Raw genomic sequence first — 24,658 nt, 5'->3', positions numbered from 1 at the left:
CGAACTCGAACTCCATTGCTCAAAATGTCTAGAGAATTTGCAAATTGTCGGATTTCGCAGTTTGCCGGTAACATAATTATAGTACCAATACCAAAGAGTATTTACGTTATATACTCTTTGCATATACCTACCCCATATGTGAAAAATCCCTGTATTAAATTTCTGTTACTGTAGCATAGGCAACTTATCACGCTTAAGGTGTTACTTTGGAAAGCTCGTGCAGATGTCGTTTCCAACAGCTTTTTGACCGTTTTATTTAAAATCATTGCGCGCATACTCGATTTTCAATAGGAAAAGCTTTTGTTCTCCTTCCCCAAGTATCCATCAATATGGCAGTGCAAGCACGTGTGATGTAGATCATTTTGGCAAAATAACTTACTAAAACGATAAGCGCATTTTATCATCATTTACAATACTGCGATTGCTGTTTTATACAGGGTGAGTTTCTTTAAATTACCTCCTCTCGGCGGATTTCATTCAATATTTTCCCGTTTTCATTCGATTCGGCGTGTAAACAAATCACCCCCGACCCTTGCGTATTTTCTTTTACTACGCACTATCGCTTACAAGGTTGTTTTATGTTGTTAGTGCATATTAAGGATTTACCCCTAGATAGCCAAATGTGAGGGTGCTAGATAAACGAACCGGGAGAAAGGTTGATGACCCAGGTTGTCGCCGTTCGCTATGAAAGCTACGCAAAGTCGACCATAATTGTGAACGCCTTTTACAATCAGCCCCTATTTTAATCTACTGATGCGATTAAAATAAAAACCACCTTCTGGCAATTGAATAATTGGGTTTACCGGGTATGCGTAACTTTTGTTTCATTAATTGAGGAAGGTCAGGTTGTTGCGCAGTGCTTTGAAAATATTTATTTAAACGTCGTCGGTGGCGTCGTAAAATTTTATATGATCGTTATATCTATAGTTCGTCTCATTCTACGGTGCCCATTCAAAGCTGTACCAAAAATTTAAAGGGCCAGATACCTTTATAACACCCTTCCGTTAAAATTCTGTGTTGACAGAATTTCACTTTCTTTTTATTGTGTATCTCATAAGAATTTCGGTTTTGAGTTATAACCCGACGAATGCCCGCCTTTATTTAACTGCTCAAGGGCTTCTCTAATTGGATCATTTTTTAATCTCCATACAATGGGGTTAGTATTGAATCATTATTTGAAAATTATCTGTAATTGTGCTATTAAACGTTATCCTTGTACCTTGGTTTCATTAAATATTAAACAGGGTGGTCTTTTTTTGACGATCGATACAAGCGATTTTAAATAAAAAAAAGAATTGCACAACGTGCGTTTTTCTGCCAGCTAAAATAACTAAATTAATCACCATGTGAAAAGAACGAATCAGAGTTTCAGTTCATCGTTTTTTTCAAAACTTACAGGAGTTTTCGTTGTGTTTTGTTCGCATGTGCCTGATGGTATTTGGCATTTACATGAATCCATATTCAACTTATCAACGGCCCTCGGCCCTAGATTCATGTTCGTAAGTCCTACTACTACCAGAACCATTATAGAACGCCCTTTATTTTCCCTTCTTTACTACCTTTACACATTGAGTTAAAAACACTTATTCAATGCGTAATTCGACAAACTAATCTTGAAGCTTATCACACGATCGAAAATTATCGGAGAATGTTCAGAACCTCATTTAGACCTTCGAAACTTATTCATTGCCTCCATCCCAATCAAATTTTCGAATTCCTTGTTAAGTAACTGATTTTGCGACGCTTGTAATAAAAACTATTGCAGTTACCATTTAGATAACTTTTAGTTTGAGGTCAATATCCAATACCGTTCATATTCGTCTAAAAAAAGCTTAATTTGCTCATTGAGTTAATGGCGTCAGCGTGGGGAGAGATTAATATATAATATGTTTGTCATATTACATCCTGGAGCACTTTTTAGGGATTGACTAATGAACCAATAAGTTCTTATTGCATTGGAACAATATAAGCACATTAGTGTTAACATAAAGTTAACGGAATGGGATAATCTCCTTGATGGATTAGTAGAATAGAATTCCAACCTACTACACATAATTGGATCAACACAGTCTGATGCTTTTTCATTGTAATGAAAATCGGCACACAATATTAGTTTATACGCGAAAAAGTGTTTACCTGCAAAATGAAAGTAACCTTGGTTTTTTTGTACACTTCGGGTTATCTGGAAAAGAACAGTTCAGAGATTATCGCCGAAAAAAAGGTCACGTACTGGCCAAAACTGCCGCACACGAAAATAATGCTAATCTTGGACTTAAAACAAGGACGGCGATGCCGCATGTGAATTATCGGGCTTTTGTGCAATAAGCTCGTGATTATTAACAATGTTTATTAATGGAAATTAATTCCGGATTCACAGGCTTAACTTAAAATCGAACTTATCGTATCGCTATCACTGGCGAACTCACTGCGTTAATAAAATGGAGAATTTCCCCGCCAAGAAAGTCACCCCGTAGTAGAGCTATTTTTGGCATGGAGATAAATTTATTTGAATCATACACGCAAAATGGAGACGACGGAGACGACGTCAAATGTTAAAAGATAGCTAATTTTATCACGCTGACCTTGGAAATTCATTCTACAGGGTGAGTCAAGCGGTAAGTGGCGGATAGTGCCCAAATATCTGAAATTAGAAAAAAATGTTTATGACACGAAGCCTTTAAATAAACCGGGTGGTGACTTGAACATCGCACCATAGGAATTTCAATAGTAATTTTTTGTTCATTTCTGATTATTGGCTTCCCTAATTATTTTAGAGATAAATTCTATTTAGGTTTTTTCTAGAAAAAAAATTACGAATCCATGATTAGTATAGCTCTTAATTTTTTGAAGTTTGAAACCAAGAAATTTGATAACTAAAAACTGGCGCTTTTAAGAAAATCAGTGGTGCCACTGCCATGACAGTTTGAGATCAAACAAAAGCTAACTAATGGCAAATGCAGGCGATTTTGTTTAATTTCATAATTCCATGTTCACAGTTTTAAATTTTTTCAATTTTACTGTTTCTGAATTTATAAAAAAGGAAACGATAGTACGGATTCGTAATTTTTTTCTCTATATAAAAAACCTAAATAGACTTTATTTCTAAAATAATTAGGGAAGCCAATAATAGGAAATTAAAAAATTCATCCATCGTATATTTTCCTCTCATAAATGTCGTGTGTATGTCGACATGGTTTTTTGGAACAGTATTTTTTAACATCCCCATTTTTTCGTAATGGTAAATGTTTCAATTATAAATGTCGTTAGCGTAAGCATATTACGCTATTGAAGAATTCAACTATGATAATATCTAGTCTAGTATGAAACCTGTCAATTTTCTGTCTTGCAACACAAAATTCAGTTTTATTTTATAGCAACAAATTCCTGAATAGGAAATCTTATCCTCTTCTCGTACTTGTCGTAGTTTCTTTTGTGCTTCCATCTTAATTTTAATGGAAAGTTAACTCCACCCATGTCATTTTTAATTTACTACTGTTCCTAATGTGACTAAAAACAAAAAGTAGGATAACAAAGTGGCACTAATTTTCTGAATATGTAATATTTTTCCCTCTTGCTGGGTAGGCCAACTGGGACAACGAGATGTCGAAGGCAAATGATGAAGGTGCGATATTGCAGGCAACCTATAGTAAAATAAAGGATAAAATCCACTTTTTACCAGATCTTTCCAACCAGTTGCTGGAATTCGTATTGAACTTTCCATAAAAAAAGAACGTAAATTTGCAATGTACGATAGAATTTGGTACATATTAATGTATGTATATGCGTAAGTTTGCTAATTATATTATCAAACGGTATACCTTGTGTAATATTTAGGTAGACTGTAATTGAATTACCTACATATATCGCAAATGTTCACCCATGGAAACATTACTGTTCCTGTCTAAATAGGAAAGTTAAGAGTTTTGTTTCAAACGAGATACCTCAACGTAATAAATTTCAGCGATAAATGTTGACAATGGGAATTAACGAAAACTTCGCCTTTCAACTTTCAATTACTAATGTTCATTTGACCCTCAAAAAACTAAAAATATGATTTTATTTGTGATGCATTTTCCTACGTAGTCTCCAAAATAATTTCAACGTAAACAAGGTATTGTGACGTAATTATTATTTGTTATGTTTGAGTTTTAAGGTGGAGTTCATTAACAATTTGCCTCTTGAGGTATAAGATTGTAACTGCACAAACAACGAGTTGCGTCTGCGAAAGTTCTTGTAAAGAAACTACGCCATGAATAGCAATCATGGGTAGGTATGATTGACCCTGTAAATTCTGATCCCAAATTGGCGCACCCCTAAACGGGGCGGAATTGGTAATAATAATTATTATAAACCCGCGTTAGGCCATTAACTCGAGGAAGGTTGTGTGTGGCAAGCACACTATCGCTTATTATTACTCCAGGGAACTCCATGTACTCCTTTTTAATGAGGTTGAGTCGATAATTTCCCTGGAATCGAACCTTGTCCCATGTACGTCGAGACTAATCGTCCTTGTCACTAGCGTATTACCTCTTGCTCTTTTCGTTCAACATTGGCACGATCCTATTCCGGATGTTGCTCGCATCTTTAAAAAAACATGTAAATTGACACAATGCGTGCTGTGACCGGCAATCTTTCCTGGCGAGAGTTATATATAAAAAATCACTGAAAATTATTTGATTTTGATTCCTTCATCCTTTATGCTACTGAAGCGTTTACCGTTATTCCAAATTCTGTTTTTTTTTGTCAAAGGTTATAGTTTCCAATATCGTCTTACGTCTATAGCATGTAACAAGCGAAGAAATTTGCACAGGTCGAAAGAAATACATAACCCAACCGAATAATAGGGGTTGACATTGACGTGTGGGTTGCCCCAAAACAGTGTGCTCCGCCACCCGTTGAGAATAGAAACCCTTCAAGGGACCATTTTGCATAACTTGAAAGAAAATACAAAACAATATACATTAAGCTGTGATCTTCATAGACATCCTAATTGAGGGAGCGGTTAAAATGGCATTATGTTTGGGAACACAACAAACTTGCTGGTCATTTTCATTTTAAATATCAAGGATAATACGAAATTGTGTATAAAATGCATTAAACAAGTGCAGTGTATATCGTCGTCTCGTTCATTTCGATTTGACTTTTTTTTCTCCCTCATATCTTCCTAATTCGGTCTCCCTTCAACCAGCAAGTTCATAATTATTCTCCCAGAGTGAAGTTCATACCAATTGTCTCCTCGACTAGGACTTCCTTCGACGCTTATACCAGTCCAGGCCTCTGCCTGATTTTCTCATTCCTGACCCAATCCTTACTTGCCTTCGCCTTGGACTCCCTTTCCAGACTTTCCGCTTCCTTTGACGAAAGCGCTCTCTAACGAGTTCTAATTCTCCCTTTTTTTATTGCCAGTGCTAATGATAATTACGTTAAACTATGTATTGGGTCAATACGCAGGATTAAGATAATTTGTTTTAAAACAAGCACAATTTCATAAGAATTTATTTTCGGAAATGCTTATTGAGGAATAAAATAATCGTTGTTGGATTGAATAGGTGCAATTGACTCCACGAGAAATTCACATCGCTACGAATAATTAGAAGTGGTAATTTAAGGTCAAGTATTCTGTCACCCACAAAATTTGTATTTGTCGCCCATGGCTATTCGACTAATTACATTTTAGCTTTGGCGTGCTTAAATGTCGACATTCTTTATTCCATATTTCCCAGAAGCATGTCATGCCAAAAACAATAAGGACAGTAATAGCATGCTTACTAATTACTTTTAATAGTAAGTGGCACGTTATTTCTTTAGTGGTATTTATAGTAGTTGATGTGTCCTTTATAATGGATCTGTTGATACAGATTGTCAATAATTATTAAGACAACGAATTGAACAAAAAAACAACCAAAGTTATGCGAATACAAGACTTTACATGTTTCAGTAGGTATATTTAAATGCGGGAAACCGCGCTTTATTTCAATACTACATGCATCTTGTTAACACTAAAAATTTCGTTAACATCAATAAAAACAAATTGCTTCTTCTAGTGCTTTGTTGCTCGTTATAAATTTAGACATTTTTTGTCAGAATATTGAAATTACAACCCGTACAAAGGAAAGTACCTGCAACCCACATACACTGACAATCTTGTGTAGTACCGTCATCAACTGTCAATAAGCCGAGATCTCGATGATCGGTTAATACTTTGGCTTGTTTTAGGGTTATTGCTATTATTGTTTACACTTAGAGACGGTATGCAGTTTGATCCCTGTACCGCGTAATTCTCACCCCCTTAACCGAGGCACGTGGCGCAGTGGATGCGCTCACCGATGCTATTCGGAAGGTTGTGGGTTCGAATCCCGCTGCCGACTGCTCTGTCTGGGGTTTTGTCAGGGGGTTTTCCTCAGACATACGTAGCTTCGCATAATGCTAGCATTATGTTGAAATCTACGAGGCGAATGCTGGAGCAGTACTCTCCCCCTCAGCACCCTAACTCCGTTCCTTCCGTTCCCATCCCTAACTTTACCCATCCTTACAATCCCGTTCTCTGGCTGAAGAGGGCCAGGAAGCCCTGAGCAGCCCGCCTCCGGTATCCCTGTAGTCAGGGGTGCCGGAGGAATGAAACACGTTGGCCTTTTTTCCTTTTTTTCCACCCCCTTAACGTGCATCTTTCTTTTCCCAAAGAACCTGTGTTGTGAAGTTTTATACGGTGTATATGAAGAATAGTATTGGTCCCAAGTTTTACTGCTAACTGTGTTTGATTTGCGATAGTGTTGATCAACACTTTTGAAACTGTCAGTATAGTAAAAAGTATACTGTTTGAAAAATCTGGAGACATCAATTTATACCGTCACTGCACATAATTCATTTATTGCTTTTTTATTATTCATCACGCAATTGCAGTGTATTACAGTACGTAACCTACTAATACCAAATTATTAAATAATCCCTACTTTATTTGTATGGAATATTAAAAAAAAAAAAGAGAAATTTCGGCTGAATTGGTCTACTCATATCTTTAAGTAAACTGTAAGTTTAGACAAACCAGATAACCCAAAAAGGAGTATATCTTTCTCAAATTGTTGACACGCTTTCATTACATTGACGTAAGCGCAAAAAATATATCTAGGTGTGAGAAGTTATAATAAATGTATGGAAACCTGGTTAAAATGTGTGCTATCATTAACGCAACATCATGGAAGGCCTTTTTTTAAAAATCCAATAAATCTGAAAGATGAACTTTTCAATGTTCCATTGAGTTTTGTTCATGATTCTGCTATAGCTAGCCAATAATACATTGTGTGTATCTACTTTTAGTATTTTTCAATACGAAGTTGTAATAAATGTACCATGATGTGGTGACGCGGCTGTTATCAACAAACATTTGTTTGTTAAATAAGAAACTGTTTATTCAGTATATTGTAGTTACTTTATGTTTTATGGTGAAATAAAATTGTCCCAAGTTTATGGTTGATTAGCATTCGGTATAAGAAATGAATTCATTAGAAAAATTGTAAGCAATAAGTATAGTCGCCCACAGGACCATCGGTCCGTAAAATCGACCATTGATAACGATAACATTTTAAATGCCTATTTTTGAGAAAATACCATGACCTTCTTAGGTAGGTATAGCAAACAATAAAAAGTTTTTCTGGTTAAAATTATAAAAAATCGGCATGATATGTAATTTTTGCTCGCTTTTTTAATTACTTATAAAACTTATCTCTTGTTTATTACTTAAAAGCTGTTTACCAAGTTTCGATTTCCGTTTTTCGTCATTATGAAAACTGATTATGAAACCTTTGCAAGATACGAACATATACCGCATTCACTTCGGAGGGAAACTTTCAATTGGACCTTGATCGATAAAAGACGATTTAAAAAAAGGATCCAATGCGGAAAAAAGTGAATGGTTCATACAATTTCCGTATTTATAGAGGGTGCTCCAAAATATGATGTACATACCGATCAACGGGGTGTTACATATGCAATCACAAGATACAAGCGAACTCCGGGATAGGACCGTGTCAATGTTGAACGAAAACTCAACATTTCGCCCACTTTCGTAAGGGACAGGACAAGAAACAAAAATATCAATCAAAAACAAAATAAAATATAAAAACCCTTACCAATTAGATGTCTCAGTTTGGACGCAAGATACAATTTCAAATGCGCACTGTCAAAACTAATAAAAACAAAAGATTATCCAAATAAAACCAGGGCCTACTGGACTATTTAGGAACACCCTGTATAATGGGGCAGACATTTTCTTTCCTCGTTCTTTTATAATAATTATATTAACGTATATTGCGAGGTATATTGTATAATCCAAATTTTTAACACTTTTTTCATGTCTGTTCTATTTTCTAGTGTTGGAACTGCATATATTATTATTATTTATTTTATAGCATACGCATTTTTATCCGTTTTAAATGAGTGATCTAGGTTTTATTGTAAAAGCAAGAATAGATAAACTGATGTACACAGATTTCTATCATAGTCACTAATACATGTAGATTGCCTCTTCTGGATATTTAATATTAAACCTTCAACGTCAAATGCTAATAAAAATAAGAACAAATGAGAAAACAATTGATACTTTTGTCCTGGTACTTATAGGAAAACTCTCCTATCCTTTGACGTTACTTAAATCGGATTATGAAGTCTGCTGTAATAGTGATTTACATAAGTCAGAAAAATGACACATTTCCTGGCCAGGAAACAATAAAGTACGCGGCCCCTTTGTGGCCGAGTACTTTAATTTCTTTATATAAAACTTCAAATCACATAAATCTTTTTATTAATATTAATGTGTCAGTTTTGACAGGTGTTTAGTACAGTGAGAGGAGGCTGGAAAGGTAGTCAGGTCTATTGTCATGAAAACTAAAATTTCCTGGAAAAACGTGGGCATGAAAATGAAGGTTTCATTTTGGCTGAATTCACGTTATCGCGTAATTGATGGACTTTCTCAAACGTCGCGATTTGTAATCTTTTCAATGACAGTCAACTATTCTAGGGCACGTAAATTGATAAAATTAAGATGCACGACATGCTGATGCAATTATTCCGTATATTTTAAACGGTTAGCGATGAACATGGTTGAAATGAATAGAAATGGCATTGTGAAAGTGAAGATCTTGAGAGACTTTCATTACCATTTCTACTACTAAACCTACTACGGAAGGCAACTATACATATACAATACTAGATTATCGCATATTTATACAGTTAAGATGGGAGTTTCATATTAGCACGCGGATTAACATCTTTTGCTGTGATGATGGGGGGAGGGGGGGGGGCAATTCATGTCGGCGTCTTGTATCTTTTTTGTATATTTTACAGGGTGTTCCTAGATATGATGTAAATACGGAAGGAGCTAATTCTTTGGCTCATTTTAGGATTAAAAAAATTAAAAGTTCGTATAAACATACCGATCTACAGGGTATTATAGTTTCACCCTGCTCTTTACAATTAGACCTTTAATATGCAAACACAAAACACAATTTCAAAGGTTAAGGGTAATAAAAGCAAGCGTTATCCAAATAAAGCCAGGGCTGGACCATTTTGACATTAATCCAATGTAGATTTGGACGGACCACCACACAATTTTAAAAAGAGTCTGTCGGGCCCTTAATAAAAATAAAAACGTAGCTAATGAAGATTTATTAATTTGCTACTCATGTGTACCGTAAGCGACAAATGTACCAATCTACAATTACCTTACGTGGTCACGACCATTGTTTAAAAAACCGCAACTTCCTATGTAATCTCCGGCCTTAGATTCCAAACGGTCAGATAGACGAAGTGAATTCACGCAAGAAGCTGGTATTAGATGTAGGTGTTATGATAAAAAGAGTCTTTTTAGAACTTGAAAACGGTTTCAAATAAAACTGAATATGGCCTTCGATTAAAAAAGAGCTGCTGTCGAGTCACCTTCGGAATTTTTGTTTGCCTGGGAAATCATTTAACTGGAACTCTCAAAGGCGATTCGACGTCAGTTCTTGATCGCACGTTATTCTTTCAAATCAAATACTAACAAGTTAAAAAGTAATCGTAAACGATTTACATAAAGCGCATTTCCACTTGCATTCATTTCCCATGCAACTTCTGTTAAAATCGTAAAAATCCGGCCACAAATATGAAAGATAGCGTTGCACATGGGCAATCCATTGTTGGCGTGCTACTTCAATTTCAGTTTATGAGAAGAATTTCATTTCAATGCTTTTCTAAATAAGAAAGTTGGAACTGCGCATGCGCAAACCTAAATTTTAAAACTAATTTACTATAACTAACTAATAAACTAAGATTTTCCTTTGTTCCAAGCGCCTAAGTATCAAATTTCACTTAAATAGTTCCATAGATAAAAAAGTTGGCACGGCGCATGCGCAAAATAAAATTTTGAAACTGGCGCTTGATTTTCCTTTATCCCAAGTGCCTATGTATCAAATTTCGTTTAAATTCTTCCATAAATAAAAAAGTTGGCACTGCGCATGCGCAAAACCAAATTTTGAAATTGGCGTTTGATTTTCCTTTATCCCAAGTGCCTATGTATCAAATTTCGTTTAAATTCTTCCATAAATAAAAAAGTTGGCACTGCGCATGCGCAAAACCAAATTTTGAAATTGGCGTTTGATTTTCCTTTATCCCAAGTGCCTATGTATCAAATTTCGTTTAAATTCTTCCATAAATAAAAAAGTTGGCACTGCGCATGCGCAAAACCAAATTTTGAAATTGGCGTTTGATTTTCCTTTATTCGAAGTGCTTATGTATCAAATTTCGTTTAAATTCTTCCATAAATAAAAAAGTTGGCACTGCGCATGCGCAAAACCAAATTTTGAAATTGGCGTTTGATTTTCCTTTATTCCAAGTGCCTATGTATCAAATTTCGTTTAAATTCTTCCATAAATAAAAAAGTTGGCACTGCGCATGCGCAAAACCAAATTTTGAAATTGGCGTTTGATTTTCCTTTATTCCAAGTGCCTATGTATCAAATTTCGTTTAAATTCTTCCATAAATAAAAAAGTTGGCACTGCGCATGCGCAAAACCAAATTTTGAAATTGGCGTTTGATTTTCCTTTATTCCAAGTGCCTATGAATCAAATTTCATTCAAATACTTTTATAAGTAAAAAANTTATAAGTAAAAAAGTTTGCAATTCGGTTTATAAATGGTCGAGATGCGAAAAGGGCACTGTGAATTTTGAATCGATTCTATCCAACTTTTGGCATTGCGTATTATATGGCTAAATCTATGCCCATATTGAATTTCAAGCAATTCAGTTCATAACTAACGGAGATGTAAAAGCGATCGAACATTTCTAAACAAAGTTATCGTTCACACGGACAGATAGATGGACAGACAGACAAAGGAACAGACGGCAGGCGACAGATAGCAATGCAAAATTATAAACGATCTCTAGGATCGTTAATAAACGGCAAAAGTGTAAAATTATGGAACATGTAAAAAACGGTTTTTTGTTTTTTTTACAATAAATTTTTTTGTAAGCGGTACAGAAAAAATTCCTTCCTTGGTACAAGACTCGACACCATAACGAACCAAATAGCGAAAAAAGTAGAACAATAGCTCTTAAGATAAAAAACTAGTAGCATCGCAAAGTTAGCGGACGGACGGACGGACGGACGGACGGACGGACAAAGTGGCCACAATAGCGCATTTTTTTTTTATTTTTGTGGAAATGCGCTAAAAAGTTGGCACTGCGCATGCGCAAAATAAAATTTTGAAACTGGCGCTAGATTTTCCTTTATTCCAAGTGCCTATGTATCACATTTCATTTACATTCTTCCATAAATAAAAAAGTTTGCACTGCGCATGCGCAAAGCCAAATTTTGAAATTGGCGTTTGATTTTCCTTTATTCGAAGTGCCTATGTATCAAATTTCGTTTAAATTCTTCCATAAATAAAAAAGTTGGCACTGCGCAAGCGCAAAACCAAATTTTGAAATTGGCGTTTGATTTTCCTTTATCCCAAGTGCCTATGTATCAAATTTCGTTTAAATTCTTCCATAAATAAAAAAGTTGGCACTGCCCATGCGCAAAACCAAATTTTGAAATTGGCGTTTGATTTTCCTTTATTCCAAGTGCCTAAGTATCAAATTTCGTTTAAATTCTTCCATAAATAAAAACGTTGGCACTGCGCATGCGCAAAACCAAATTTTGAAATTGGCGTTTGATTTTCCTTTATTCCAAGTGCCTATGTATCAAATTTCATTCAAATACTTCCTTCCTTGGTACAAGACTCGACACCATAACGAACCAAATAGCGAAAAAAGTAGAACAATAGCTCTTAAGATAAAAAACTAGTAGCGCCGCAAAGTTAGCGGACGGACGGACGGACGGACGGACAAAGTGGCCACAATAGCGCATTTTTTTTTATTTTTGTGGAAATGCGCTAAAAATTGAAGAAACAATTGACACGTAATTTAAGCTTTACAATGTTGTTCTCCGTATAATTTTTCAAATCTTTACAATCTTTCTGCTATTATAAGAGCATTGTTCAAGTATTTTTAGAGAATAAGTAAAATCATTGAATAAAAACACTACGTTTTTATTCAATGGTAAAATGTACAAATTTCCTTAGGATCTTCTTAGAATTTATTAGAATCCTTTTTGAATTATTTTTAGATCTGTATAAAATGTTTGCAAACTCTACGATTTACAGAACTCTGCAAAATCTTTAATTTCTTCTTTGGATTTTCTAAAAATTTTTTTTCAAATTTCTAACATTCAATGCATTATTTTTGTTATACTATTTTTATGGTTATAATGATGGAAGTATTTTTAGAAGCTCCGGAATCCTTAGAATCTTTGTAGAACGATCTAGTTACAAGATTCTTTGAATGTTCTTGTAGTCTATTCGAAAATTTAAAAAATGTGGCAAAAACCTTATGACAAGGCACTGTATGAAAAAAGTTTCGAGAAATTTTGCGGACTACTCATCAAAATTTCACATTTTTAATACAACAAAGCATAGATAATCCGAACGCGTTTCGACAGGAATAACTTATCAGTACCATACAGTATTGTTGATAGACGTGCACTGATGATGACTCCTTTGCTATGGAAATACGTGGTAAATTTTTTTTATGAGTTTGATGAGAACTGATTTTCCACACTTCCAAAGTCACGCGTGAATATAATCTCAGCACTAGTCACTCATGAGTCATGAAAGCGGCACACGGGTAGCAAAAAATTTGTGCGGTCTCTGAAAATAAGCACAAAATGAATACAATCGTTTTAGGAGGGGCGCAGATTAAATTATTGTAGTGAATTTTGAGTTTTAATTCTGTCGCTATGGATTTCAACACTTATAATAAACGTTATCCCTTTTGATGAAAAATGGAGAAACTACACTAGTTAAGCAATTATTTCGTCTTGAATATACAATGAAAAAATATATAAAGGAGCTATATTCTAAAAGTATACCAGAAAAAAATTAATCTCTAACGCCGTTGGAAATGAAACTTGTGCTGGAGTTTTAAGATATCCTTGATTAATGTTCGTGGAGACACAGGCGAACGAAGGACGATTTCCGTTCCAAACGAACTGAAAAAATCGCTGGGTATCAGTTTAGATGACGCGATGAAAAATCGTATTGTAATATGTTTTAATTCCTTCCTTTTTTACGTATTTAGAAAGTCAATTAGTGACACAGTTACGTGTAGTTTCGTCGTAAACTTTTGGTATCATGCAATACCTACGTCAAAGTGAACGGTAACGATTAAGTATGGCAAGGGATAAGGGAAATGGACGAGGAAATGGAGCTAAAAGATTGACTCATGCAAAATTTGGTGATCAGTCAAGTATTTATTTACATTGTCTTAAATTTATATTCAAAAACATCCCATTTTTATCATTTAAGTTATAAAAATTTCGACATACCAGTTTAGCACAATTCATATGTGGCCTCTTTTCAAGGATTTATGTGCAATTTTTCGTACGTTTATGCTAATGATGGGATGAAGGTGCTCAGTTCACACGCTGTAATATAAACTTCCTAATTAATAAGGCGTAAACATCCTATAGGTATACAAAAATCAACAAATGAGGAAGTCAAATTACGTTCGCTGCAATACTCGTATTATGTTCAAGGCGAAATTACTTACATATAATGATAGTCATAGAAAATATCATTTCAAATAATATGGATTTTTCTTTTAACAATAAATTTCATATATTTTTTTTTTTTTTTATTGAGATTAATGTGTCTCAGCATATCAGAGGCCATTGACACAGATACAGTTGTGTATAAGTTTATAGGCTAATGGTATATTACATTATATTTGTGAAGCAAGGGTTCATATTTTGGAGCTGTAATTGGTGTTATTTAGATATCTGAGAACTTTGTTTATCTGGTTCGGTGAGTTGAGGGCTTCATCCAGGTTGTTTGAGAGACCAAGCTGACTTCTCGTGTGTGAGTGAAGCTGACAGTAATGATGGAAATCATCAAAACAGTTAAAGGACTTTGATTTTTGATAATGGAACTAAATGTCGTCACAACCTGTACTTACATTCTAATAATACATAAATATTTGTATGAACCTCTACATTTTTAAAAACCTGTTTGCCAAAATTTCTCATTATTCAGGCTTTAACGTGGCGAGCAAGGGCGTAAATTTTAGTGCTTGCTTCACCATTCACTGTACACACTGTGTATAATCAATATGCTTTACTTTTGCCCGAAGCCGGCCCTGGATAGGGTCGTATGTAATTTTGGTGACATACCACGCGATGTAGAAGATATACTGGATATACACCATCAGTGGCATGTGTGCAATCAATGTGATTTATCCAAGGCCAAACTATTGCCGTTTAACCAAGACGCAAAATGGACTAGTGTACGTCTCCCAAAAACTCTTCAATCATCTTCCAACGCAAATAAAAGAGTTGACTAGACTACAACTAAAAAAGAAATTAAAAGAAATACTATTAAAAAAAGCATATTACGCTATTGAAGAATTCAACTGTGATAATCTATCTAGTCTTATATGAAACCTGTCAATTTATTTTATTTTTCGATTTTATTTTATATACTCTTTATTTATTCCACTAAATGGTAACTCGTGCCTTGATGCGTATCAGTTTTGTATGTTCGTCCCATCATATGTCCTTTGTTTTTATATTACACCCTTGTGTCACATATATGATAAGTGTAAGCGTAAGCTACATTATTATTATTATTTTATGTAAATCAAAATTTTAATGTGTAGTGTACGTCCATATTTATATTTATTGAAAATGTGTAGTTATATCTCGAATGTTGCTGTTTTATATTTAGGTTATTTACATTGTGCATTATTGACATGTCAAAGCCACATTTGGTACTCTGACAATAAATGATTTGATTTGATTTGATTTGATTTGATTTTCGCGTGATTCTTCGAAAATTCCGTACAAAGCAGATTTTTTGAATTTTCGCATACTCGCCTCATCAAAAAGAGCAAGAGAAAATGGAGCCAGTTCGTACTCTAGGTATTGAATAAGTTCAGCTTCATCTTTTTTGCTCAAAATTAGAATATTGTGCAATTGTATGGTCCCCCTTTTATGCTTATCAAAAAATCCACCCGGTATTTCGGAAACTAACAATACCAGATTTTTTTTTATTCCTCGTGGTAATAATATCCTCCCCGTATTCCTCATCCAGTTTTTCTTTAATTGTACGTTCGCCAGCAACGTAGCCTTCGAGTAAGCTCAACAATTCAGGCAGTAAAAATTGGCGCTCATTGCTATTTTCAATAAAATCATATATTACCTCCATTGCAGACTGTACCTACCTGGTAGGGGTGGACATCAACTTTTTCGATTTCTTAAAGAAGCTAATGGAACATCTTTAGAAATCATGGCTTGACCAACATTCGTCGACACCCCGTAGAGGCAAGATAAATTGGAAAAGAAAGAAAGAATATTTGTTTCAATGGATATACTTTTGTTACTTCTCATAAAAAAACTATTTCAAAAATACAGTGTAATTGAATTTTGCGCGTCAGTTATATTTGAGTTGCCACAAACTTTTGTTATTAAAATGGAAACCATAGTACGCATAATATTATTAAAAGGGCTTCTTTTCAACGAATCTAACGATGTATTAATTATTTCATTTAGTATAGGTGGACAAATTATGATTCTTTTAATTTCTTTAAACGGTTCCCAGTAGTAGACCATGAAAACAATACTGAAGTACAGTTTAAATAATATTTGTTATATGCAGGATAAACACACGTTATTTAGGCCCACCATAGGTTACTTGATTTGGAAACTGCAAAATTCATTTTTTTACCACATGCAACTAGATTTACTGTAAATCGTTTGGAAGCGATTATCTTTTCAACTCGTTGCATGTTGGATCAAGCACTTCTTTATTCGGATCACTCTGAGGTTACTGTAATGAATTAGGTAGAAAACTTAAATTTACGAATTCGTATCTTAGTCATACATTTACCCACATTGACTCTGAAATTGATTACGAAATGTGCCTTTGCCATTGATAACCTTTGTACGAAAATTACCACATAATTACCACATAAAAACCATATATCATAGAAGCATTATGGGAGTTTATCTTGGAGATTTTATTATGCAAATTTGAAAAAATCAGAGTTAATGTGTATGTCTACGTTAAAGAGTAGGAAATATCATTTCAATTCGTGAAACCTTATCTCCTGGACGACCAGTTCGACGAAACTTATTTCGTATAGGTCATTATTCCAGCATTGTGGTTTTTCTGTATGATATAAATATAATAAATATGTTCGTCATTCTGTAAGAGAAGGGCAACGAATTGGCTTGGTTGAGAGAAAAGAATTGGTTTATTCCTTACGTTTGCCACAAAAAATAGAATCAAGTAACAATCCTGTGCACATGAATGTGTGATATTAGGCCTTGCATATTACAAATATGTAATCTCAAATAGACAGCTTAGAAAGAAACAACTGCTGCTAAGGGCCAAGGGCTCATCTGGAACAAAAGGTGCGAGAATATAGACACTTCTGTCGAAAGTTGAAGCACCGGTACTTTCCTAGACAGAATAAACAGTGTTAATTGCCTTTCTTGAGAAATTAATTTTAAGTATAGTCGTGCCATGGTTTTTTTTTGGGGTGAATGTCAGTGTCAAACAAGACAGAAATACGACGTAGGTAATTATGAAATGAATTCGTTTCGTGGAGTCGCCTGGGAGTGATTCGAGCAAGCACAATTATTGAAACCTTTCATTGACTGTCCAATAACTTAATGAAATAGTCACAATTGGAACAGCGCGCTCCAAACGTTTTGAAAAACGAGAGTCAAGACAGGTGTGGTTGATGCGGTAGCTAGCGGGACATTAAGGCACCAAGGGTAACAATTAGACGAATTAGAGCCCAATGATAATGTTCACCATGGGTTTAATATTGATCAAAAACGTTAAAAGCAGCTAGAGTTTCTACAATTTTATCAATATCGGTATAGTTTGTATAGCTGACAGAGCATTCATTTCTAAAGTGTATGTAGAGAATGTTCTCTTACCGACGCTGTTGGTACCTGCATTATTAAAGACAACCATAAATCGAAATATGTAAAAATTTGTGTTTAATAATAAGCAAATAACTCCCCCTCCCCCTTTTGTTGCAAGCCCTCCCTCTTTTTTTAAGTTGGTACCTAGCGCTGATTGTAGATTTATCATTTTGTATTTTAATGGGAAAATTACTTTTAACAAGCTCATCAGCCCATGAGGAAATGGTACTCTATTTAAGAATTAAATGGCAACGAATTAATAGACGCCCGTAAAATAAAAATCAAATTGGGTAAGAAAAATTCCAGACGAATTTCAAGTTTCTGCTTCTGACTTTATTTTCAAAGATCTCGGACTTGATCACTTTTCGCAAAATTAATTGTCAATTAGTTTGGCTATTCTTATACCTACTGCTATTTTTTGCATTAACTGGTAAATAATGGCGGGGGTGATGTGAGCGCCTAACGATGTCTGTTTCTCTATAAATAATATGTTTAAAATAAAATACAGAGTTTAAATTTAAATAATTGATTTTAATTTCTCTTTCAGTGAATTACGCCACAATGGGTTCATCGTATGAAGACGGTAAGTTATTTTATTTTTATTAATTCAACCCCAGTAGTTTTGTTATACCTATCTATATCCGAAAATTATTTACAATAGCCGTTTGAGGACGATTCAACGTCTAATACAAAGTAATGCTGGTCGATCAGAGTAGACGAGAAGTAATTAATGTTTAAGTCACAAAATAAATCCTGCTATGTCAAGGGAGTGTGTGATATATTTCCTCAACTGATTTCTAATGGGTGTTGGAATTGTTGCAACCCTTGCCGTTGCATACAGATCCGCTCTTTGGTTAGAGTAATAATTGTATTATTTGTAATTGCTACACAGCTTCTAATTAGTTTCATGGGAGTTTTAAATTAAAACCATAATTGACGACTAGACTTTGTTCTTTTAAAAAAAATTCAATCAATATTCTGTTTGGTGTTTTTCCAAGGTAAATACATTTAAAAATAAAAAGTTGTTTTTTTTAGTATGCCCCATATGCGTCTTTAACAAAATACAACAAATATTTGAAAATTTACAAAATTAATTTTATCGTAAACCTGCACATTAAACAGCTGAATTGTAGGTATAAAGTAAAATTGTATGAACAGATCAATTACATTACCCACTGACCTTGAATTCCGTGCTCTATATTGTTTGAGTATAATTGAATGATCAATGCTTGACGAAAATTATCGGCTATATACGTGACCTTATTAATGCCTATTTTTATGGGGGATCCTTTATCATTGGCCATTATGAATACATCAGACATCTCAATTTGCTAGACCAAGTTGAAACGTGATTTTTTGCACGTATCACGACACTTGGCAGTAATTATTGTCTAAATCGCTAATGTTTATTATAAATAGGGTCTCGAATTACTCCTATTTAAGAGAAAATGTATTTCCCCTTGTTTTAAATAACCTTGAGATTAAATAATTGTGATAGTGCGAAGAGTGTGTCATTTATTACATTCAATAAACATGGGATTAGTATCGCCCGTGATGTACAGGTAATTGTTTTAGATTCCAACTGTCCTTGAATTTTGGCACGAGTTTCAATCATTAATTGAGTTTGTATTTCTAATTGTTAGGGACATCGACTCGATCAGGTATAGCGTTTGGGCATAATGAGAAATTACTATAACTCGCTCTTACATCCTCGTTACCTATGCAAATTATTCACCCATTTTCCAGTCCAAATTCAACAAGTCTTTGAACAGTACATGCACTTTTTGGATGAATGCAATAGTGTAATTCTCTTCCAATTTGCATATATGCAACTGAGAAGCATTAAGGCGACCTATGCATAGGTACCTTATACAGTAATGAAACGACCTACTTCCATAGAATTCTTTTAAATCAAAGTCAATAGTGGTTCCCCAAAATCTTAGTGGTAAGTTTTCAACTCTGGCTCTGTATATGATCAGTATAATGAAAACCTTAAAACCGTTGTAGCACTGTGTACGGAGTAGAGGAACCAAACTGGTCGAACGCTACCTCGGACCCTGCAACGCCCAAATTTCGAAAAATCTTGAAAAATTCATAAGGAGCGACGCACTATTAATTTACTATGCACGCATTTTTATTAAATACCTACCAATTAATCCTTACTTTAGGGTAAAAGCCTCACATAAACAAGTTTGGGTATAATTAGTTTAAGGTGTATTCTTATTCTGCATTTGGTTTTAAAATTATCATGTTTTATAGCGTATTTGCTTAGAAAATTATCTACTTAACATAATCCAATTGCCACTCACGTGTTAGTCACCGATGGGTGCTGACGTACAAATGAGAGTACTAAAGTACCTGCAAAGCATTAAAAAATGCTGCAATCAATAGCTAGGCAATAATTTATGATAATTCATTTATTTATGTATAGACATTAATTTTTGCTTGGTTTAACTAGTCCTATATTTAATCTTTTTTGGGTTAATAATATAAATAAGTACATATTAATTAAACAAGAAGAATGCAATTTAACAGATGTCTACACGCCTCAAACTTCAATCCTTGGTTGATTTATGTAATATTATTCAGAGAGGTTATTGTACCGCCACAACCTAATAAATCTTGGTAATTTTCCATACATTCTTTCAAGTTTTTATAAATCACCTTCTATAATGTTCTAGTATAACTTATAAGACATCAATGAACCTTATGCATAACAATTTTCGTTGCAGATAATCCAGGAGAACCTGTTGAATTGCCCGAGGAAGAAGAAGTCATCCACTTTCATTTAGTCTACACGGATGATCTCCATCAGGCTAACACCCTCGCATCCCTTAACAAGATGAGAAAAAATCGTCACTTTTGTGATGTTATTCTTCATGTATGTGTACTGACTATAAAACGTACATTTTACAGATTTCAGTCATTCATTTTCACAAAACACGTACACTAATAGTTGGTATCTTAGACACACAAAACACAACTTCCAATGAATGATTGAAATCTTAAATGTTTATAGTCAGACATTTCTGGATTCCACTTCGTCATAAATACTATTTTTAATATGTAGTGAGTAGTTTTGGATTATTTATAAAAGCAAGACTTTTAAGTTAGACAAGTAGACAAAATTATTTCAGAGCAAAACTTCAGTTTTTCGTTTTAGTTTCTTACACTTCAATCGAAATATACGAACAAGAAATAATATTTTCTGTGTTTTCAGAGATATTCTCTTGAAAATTAGGTAAATAAGGTTTGCTACTCTATTTTCCAAGTAGGGATTTATATATTTATTGTCAATGACTTCGTTGCTTATTTGCACTATATAGTTTATACCAAATATGTAAATCATACTTGGATGGTTCAGAACAAATTTTAGTATTAAGGAGCCCTTTTAATTTTTTCTGTTTACAGAGCGTTATCAAAAATGTAAATGGTAACACTTTTATTTATTTACCAATCTTGTCATTTATTTCTTTTTTTTGATAGAATTTATTTTTTTTACCGCCTTTGCGCTTTATAATATGATGTATTGTTTGATTTATAGATTGGCAATTGGGAAATTCACGCCCATCGTGCAGTCTTGGCCAGCGTTTCTCCTTACCTTTTTGAACTTTTCACAACTGATCAAGATAAGAAACGCAACGAGAATATCGTCACTTACAAGCTTAACGGCGGATTTGACAAGAGAGCATTTGAGTTACTGGTTGACTATGCATACACTTCGAAACTTAAAGTTTTATCAGATCAGGTAGGGATTGTATAGTTTACATCCATTTTTGCGGCGCCAGTGCCACTCACTAATAGTTCTTCCCCTTAAAATGAATTGCATTGTTGGATAAATTTAATAACAGGTATCGGGGATTTCAGGATTCTTATGTAAAGTTACTTTCCCAAGATCTTTTTTTTAAGTTTTCAAACTTATCTCATTACTAATGTATATTTCCCTTAGGTCAAGGCTGTTTATCTGGCCGCATGTCACTTGAAAATGGACCGAGTCGCACGCAAATGTGCCCAGCATTTAATTAAGCATTTATCAGTCGACAACTGCATTGAAATTCGTTCCCTACCTGGTATTGCTAGAAATAAAGATTTCGTTCAGGAAGTTGATGCTTTTATTGCTGCTGAAGTATGTTTACAAAATAAATTGAGCCTTCAGTATCTAATTACACATTACAGTTTGAAAAAATCAGTAAATCATCTAACCTCCTGAATCTATTATGCGCGAAAATTGAAGTACTAAATCAATCACGGGAAGAAATGTCCTTGGTCAACCATAAATCTCTTTGCGTGTTAGTACTTGAATGGATCAAACGTCAACTGACCGAAGAATCTCTCCGCATGGAATCATTATCAGAAAAAACCTTTATGTTGTACCTTGCTATCGATAATTCTCTACAAGATTGTTCCGGTCTACCTTCTGGCGATATTAGCGACACAGAGATTGTACAGGACTACAAAAAGATGTCATCGAAAGCCGTTCAACCAAATTCTAAAAACAAAAGGAAATTCTTAAGTCAACCGGTGAAACCTCGAGTGCTTTTTTACTCGAGGGATATTGACGAAGAAATCGAGCTTGAATGTGAACCAGATTGGAACCTGATAGCCACATCTCAAGTCGCAGAACATTGCACTTTAGCGCTAGTGACTCTAGGAGGAAAACTCACTACACTATCAGTACAATTAAGGTACGTTTCAAGCTAGTCTAGGTGGCATTTTCCCAAAATTATTTTTCAGACTTAATCCACCTAGCACACCTTCTCCTGTTTCAACTCCTGATTCAAGCAGATGCGCTAGCGAGGAGAAACCTGATCTTTATTGTACAATCAAAAATATGTCCTCTGCGCGTTGCGCTGTAGGATGTGGCAATTTACAGAATACTCTTTTAGTTTGTGGTAAGTTTGACAAACAAATTGAAGAAAACATTCTTCCATTACAAGACAATTTGATTTTGTTTAGGTGGGTATGATCGGGTTGAATGCCTACGAAGTGTTGAACAATACATACCGGAATCAAATACGTGGAAATCTGCACCTTCAATGCGTGAAGCACGAGGAAGACACCAAATTGCAATAATTGAGGACAAGGTATTTGCTGTTGGTGGCAGTAACGGCACCACTGAGTTAGATACTGTTGAAATGCTGGATGTTACTGTTGGTATGTCTATCTCTCTCGTTTTTTATGTATATACAATGGATACTTGATAGGACGGTGGGTCAACCTGCCCAAATTGCCGTTGGCACGAAGCAATCTCGGAGTTTGTGAGCTTGGAGGTGTGATTTATTGTGTGGGAGGTTGGAATGGGCAGGTTGGTATTAAGCAATGCGATATTTTCAATCCGACTACCTCGACTTGGTCCACCGTTGCTTCCCTGAATACAGGTCGATACCAAGCAGGTGTTGCAGCTTTTAAAAATTTGGTTTACGCCATTGGAGGTTGCGACGCTTGGAATTGCTTAAATACAGTTGAAGTTTTCAATCCGGTTGAAAACGCATGGACCGTGGCCAAACCCATCATTTCGGCTAGACGAGGTTGTGGGGTGGCAATGTTTAATAATAAACTGTACGTGGTTGGAGGTTCTGATGGTACACATTCATTGAATACAACAGAAGTGTTGGACGAAGAAAGCGGGAATTGGGTCGTTGGTCCAAGCATGACTACTCCTCGGGCCAATGTTGAAGTTGCCGTAGTTGGAGACAGACTCTACGCTGTTGGCGGATTTTCCGGTAATCTATTCCTTTTCCCCTTTTAAATGTAACCCACGTTTATTACCAGGCAAAACCTTCTTAAATACAATCGAGTATCTAGACCAAAACTCAAACGAATGGACCACATTTATACCCAAAGGATCCATCGATGCCGGTTATCGAAGAAAGCCGCGCTACCGAAGAAATTCTGCACGTAAAAGCATATCAGAAGACTCCAACAAAACAATCAGAAGTGAAACCCAATCACCTATCAGCAATCATACTCAAAACGGGACCAGCAGTTAAATTTATTTTCTATTCTACTAATAAGTTTTAAAACCAAATTTCAGTTGGTTTTTATAAACATGTTTCATTTCAAATTTTACATTGTTCCAAGCCTCCAAATATAAAAAGTATTTTGCATACCGTTTTTATACTCAATATGTCATGAAATTAGCAGACGATATCTATTTGTAAGTGTAACTAAACTCTGAAAGTATTAGTAGGATAGAATATAGCATTTATAGAAAATCGGGAGTATTCCAGTAAATGCATTAAACAATATTATATATAATATATGTCGTTGCATTTCTTAATTTTATCAAAGGAAATTGAGAGTATATCGATGTAAAAAAAAGGACAGCTTGCTGTTAAAATACATATTAAAATATCTGTATATTTGATTCCAGAAATCTGGCCTGTGATTGGATCAGACTGATCTTTGCTCATTGAATGGACATTGCTAGAGTTTAATTTAACAATGTTTTTATTGTTTCCTAATTTTAATGCCGTCGGTACGTTACTTGTAAAATTTATCTTTATTTCAATAAAAAAAAGACAATTCGTGTATTATTAAATGTATATAATTTCTAATCTGCAGTTTTTAGTGTAGCGGGTCTTAGGTTGTTAATTTATTTGTGAAAGTCTCCATAGACGAGACGCGTTTAAATCGAGTGCAAAAGTAGGTGGAGTGTAGATGTTAAATAAAATCGTATTAAAGAGATCAGCTATGTATTCCAAAGGATTTTTTAAAAATCAATATAATAGTTGGAAATAATCAAGTGGATAATAAATGATCATGTGAGGGATGCGGATTTTACCGTTTTTTTCCAATGCCGACACGTTTTTATTGAATTTAATCCCTAATTTTTGTGCATTAATAGGTAATTTTAATCCCTAGGGATTAAAAAAAATTTTAATCCCTCATTTTTGATTTCTTGTAAAACATTCAGAAAGTACCTATTCATTTTCTTTATTTTCAGAACAGGTAATATGAAAAGCACAATTTATAAAGGGCCTTGGTGTACATTCAGCTCTTCCTATATAATGCCAAATAGCTGAGTTCTTCTCCGCCTCAACAATGGTAAAAACTCTTGACTTTTAGTTTTTGTATCTGGAATTCTAACGACCAGCATCGATTCTCCATCTTCTATGTACCTAGTCTACGTTAATTTTTAAAAATTCCTCTGATCTG

General features: G+C 34.6%; 1 protein-coding gene across 2 annotated transcripts; it reads left to right on the top strand.

Annotated features, from left to right (window-relative positions):
- Positions 1-296: 296 nt before the first annotated feature.
- Positions 297-24,041, top strand: LOC116175438 (influenza virus NS1A-binding protein homolog A-like). 2 transcript variants are annotated; one of them, XM_031493568.1, is made up of 10 exons: positions 297-438; positions 18,048-18,083; positions 20,233-20,381; positions 21,045-21,248; positions 21,450-21,626; positions 21,677-22,185; positions 22,235-22,392; positions 22,457-22,654; positions 22,705-23,223; positions 23,273-24,041. In XM_031493568.1, exons 2-10 carry the CDS (start codon positions 18,062-18,064, stop codon positions 23,488-23,490), a joined length of 2,154 nt encoding a protein of 717 aa, XP_031349428.1. In that variant the 5' UTR covers positions 297-438; positions 18,048-18,061; the 3' UTR covers positions 23,491-24,041. The 2 variants fall into 2 exon arrangements, with proteins under 2 accessions (XP_031349428.1, XP_031349434.1); XM_031493574.1 differs by lacking the exons at positions 297-438; positions 18,048-18,083 and adding an exon at positions 20,520-20,569 and having other exon boundaries at positions 20,250-20,381.
- Positions 24,042-24,658: the final 617 nt, after the last annotated feature.

This window comes from Photinus pyralis, unplaced genomic scaffold (genome assembly GCF_008802855.1).
Source record: "Photinus pyralis isolate 1611_PpyrPB1 unplaced genomic scaffold, Ppyr1.3 Ppyr1.4_LG1, whole genome shotgun sequence".
In the NCBI taxonomy this organism is placed as follows: domain Eukaryota; kingdom Metazoa; phylum Arthropoda; class Insecta; order Coleoptera; family Lampyridae; genus Photinus; species Photinus pyralis.
This window is presented reverse-complemented; position numbering and strand designations above follow the sequence as displayed.

What these genes read in the sequence shown, in the direction of transcription:
- LOC116175438 (XM_031493568.1), top strand. Translation starts at nt 18,062, where the DNA reads ATGGGTTCATCGTATGAAGACG. An exon ending in TTTGTGATGTTATTCTTCAT is followed by an intron (nt 20,382 to 21,044) that starts GTATGTGTACTG and finishes TTTGATTTATAG; the next exon opens with ATTGGCAATTGGGAAATTCA. An exon ending in ACACTATCAGTACAATTAAG is followed by an intron (nt 22,186 to 22,234) that starts GTACGTTTCAAG and finishes ATTATTTTTCAG; the next exon opens with ACTTAATCCACCTAGCACAC.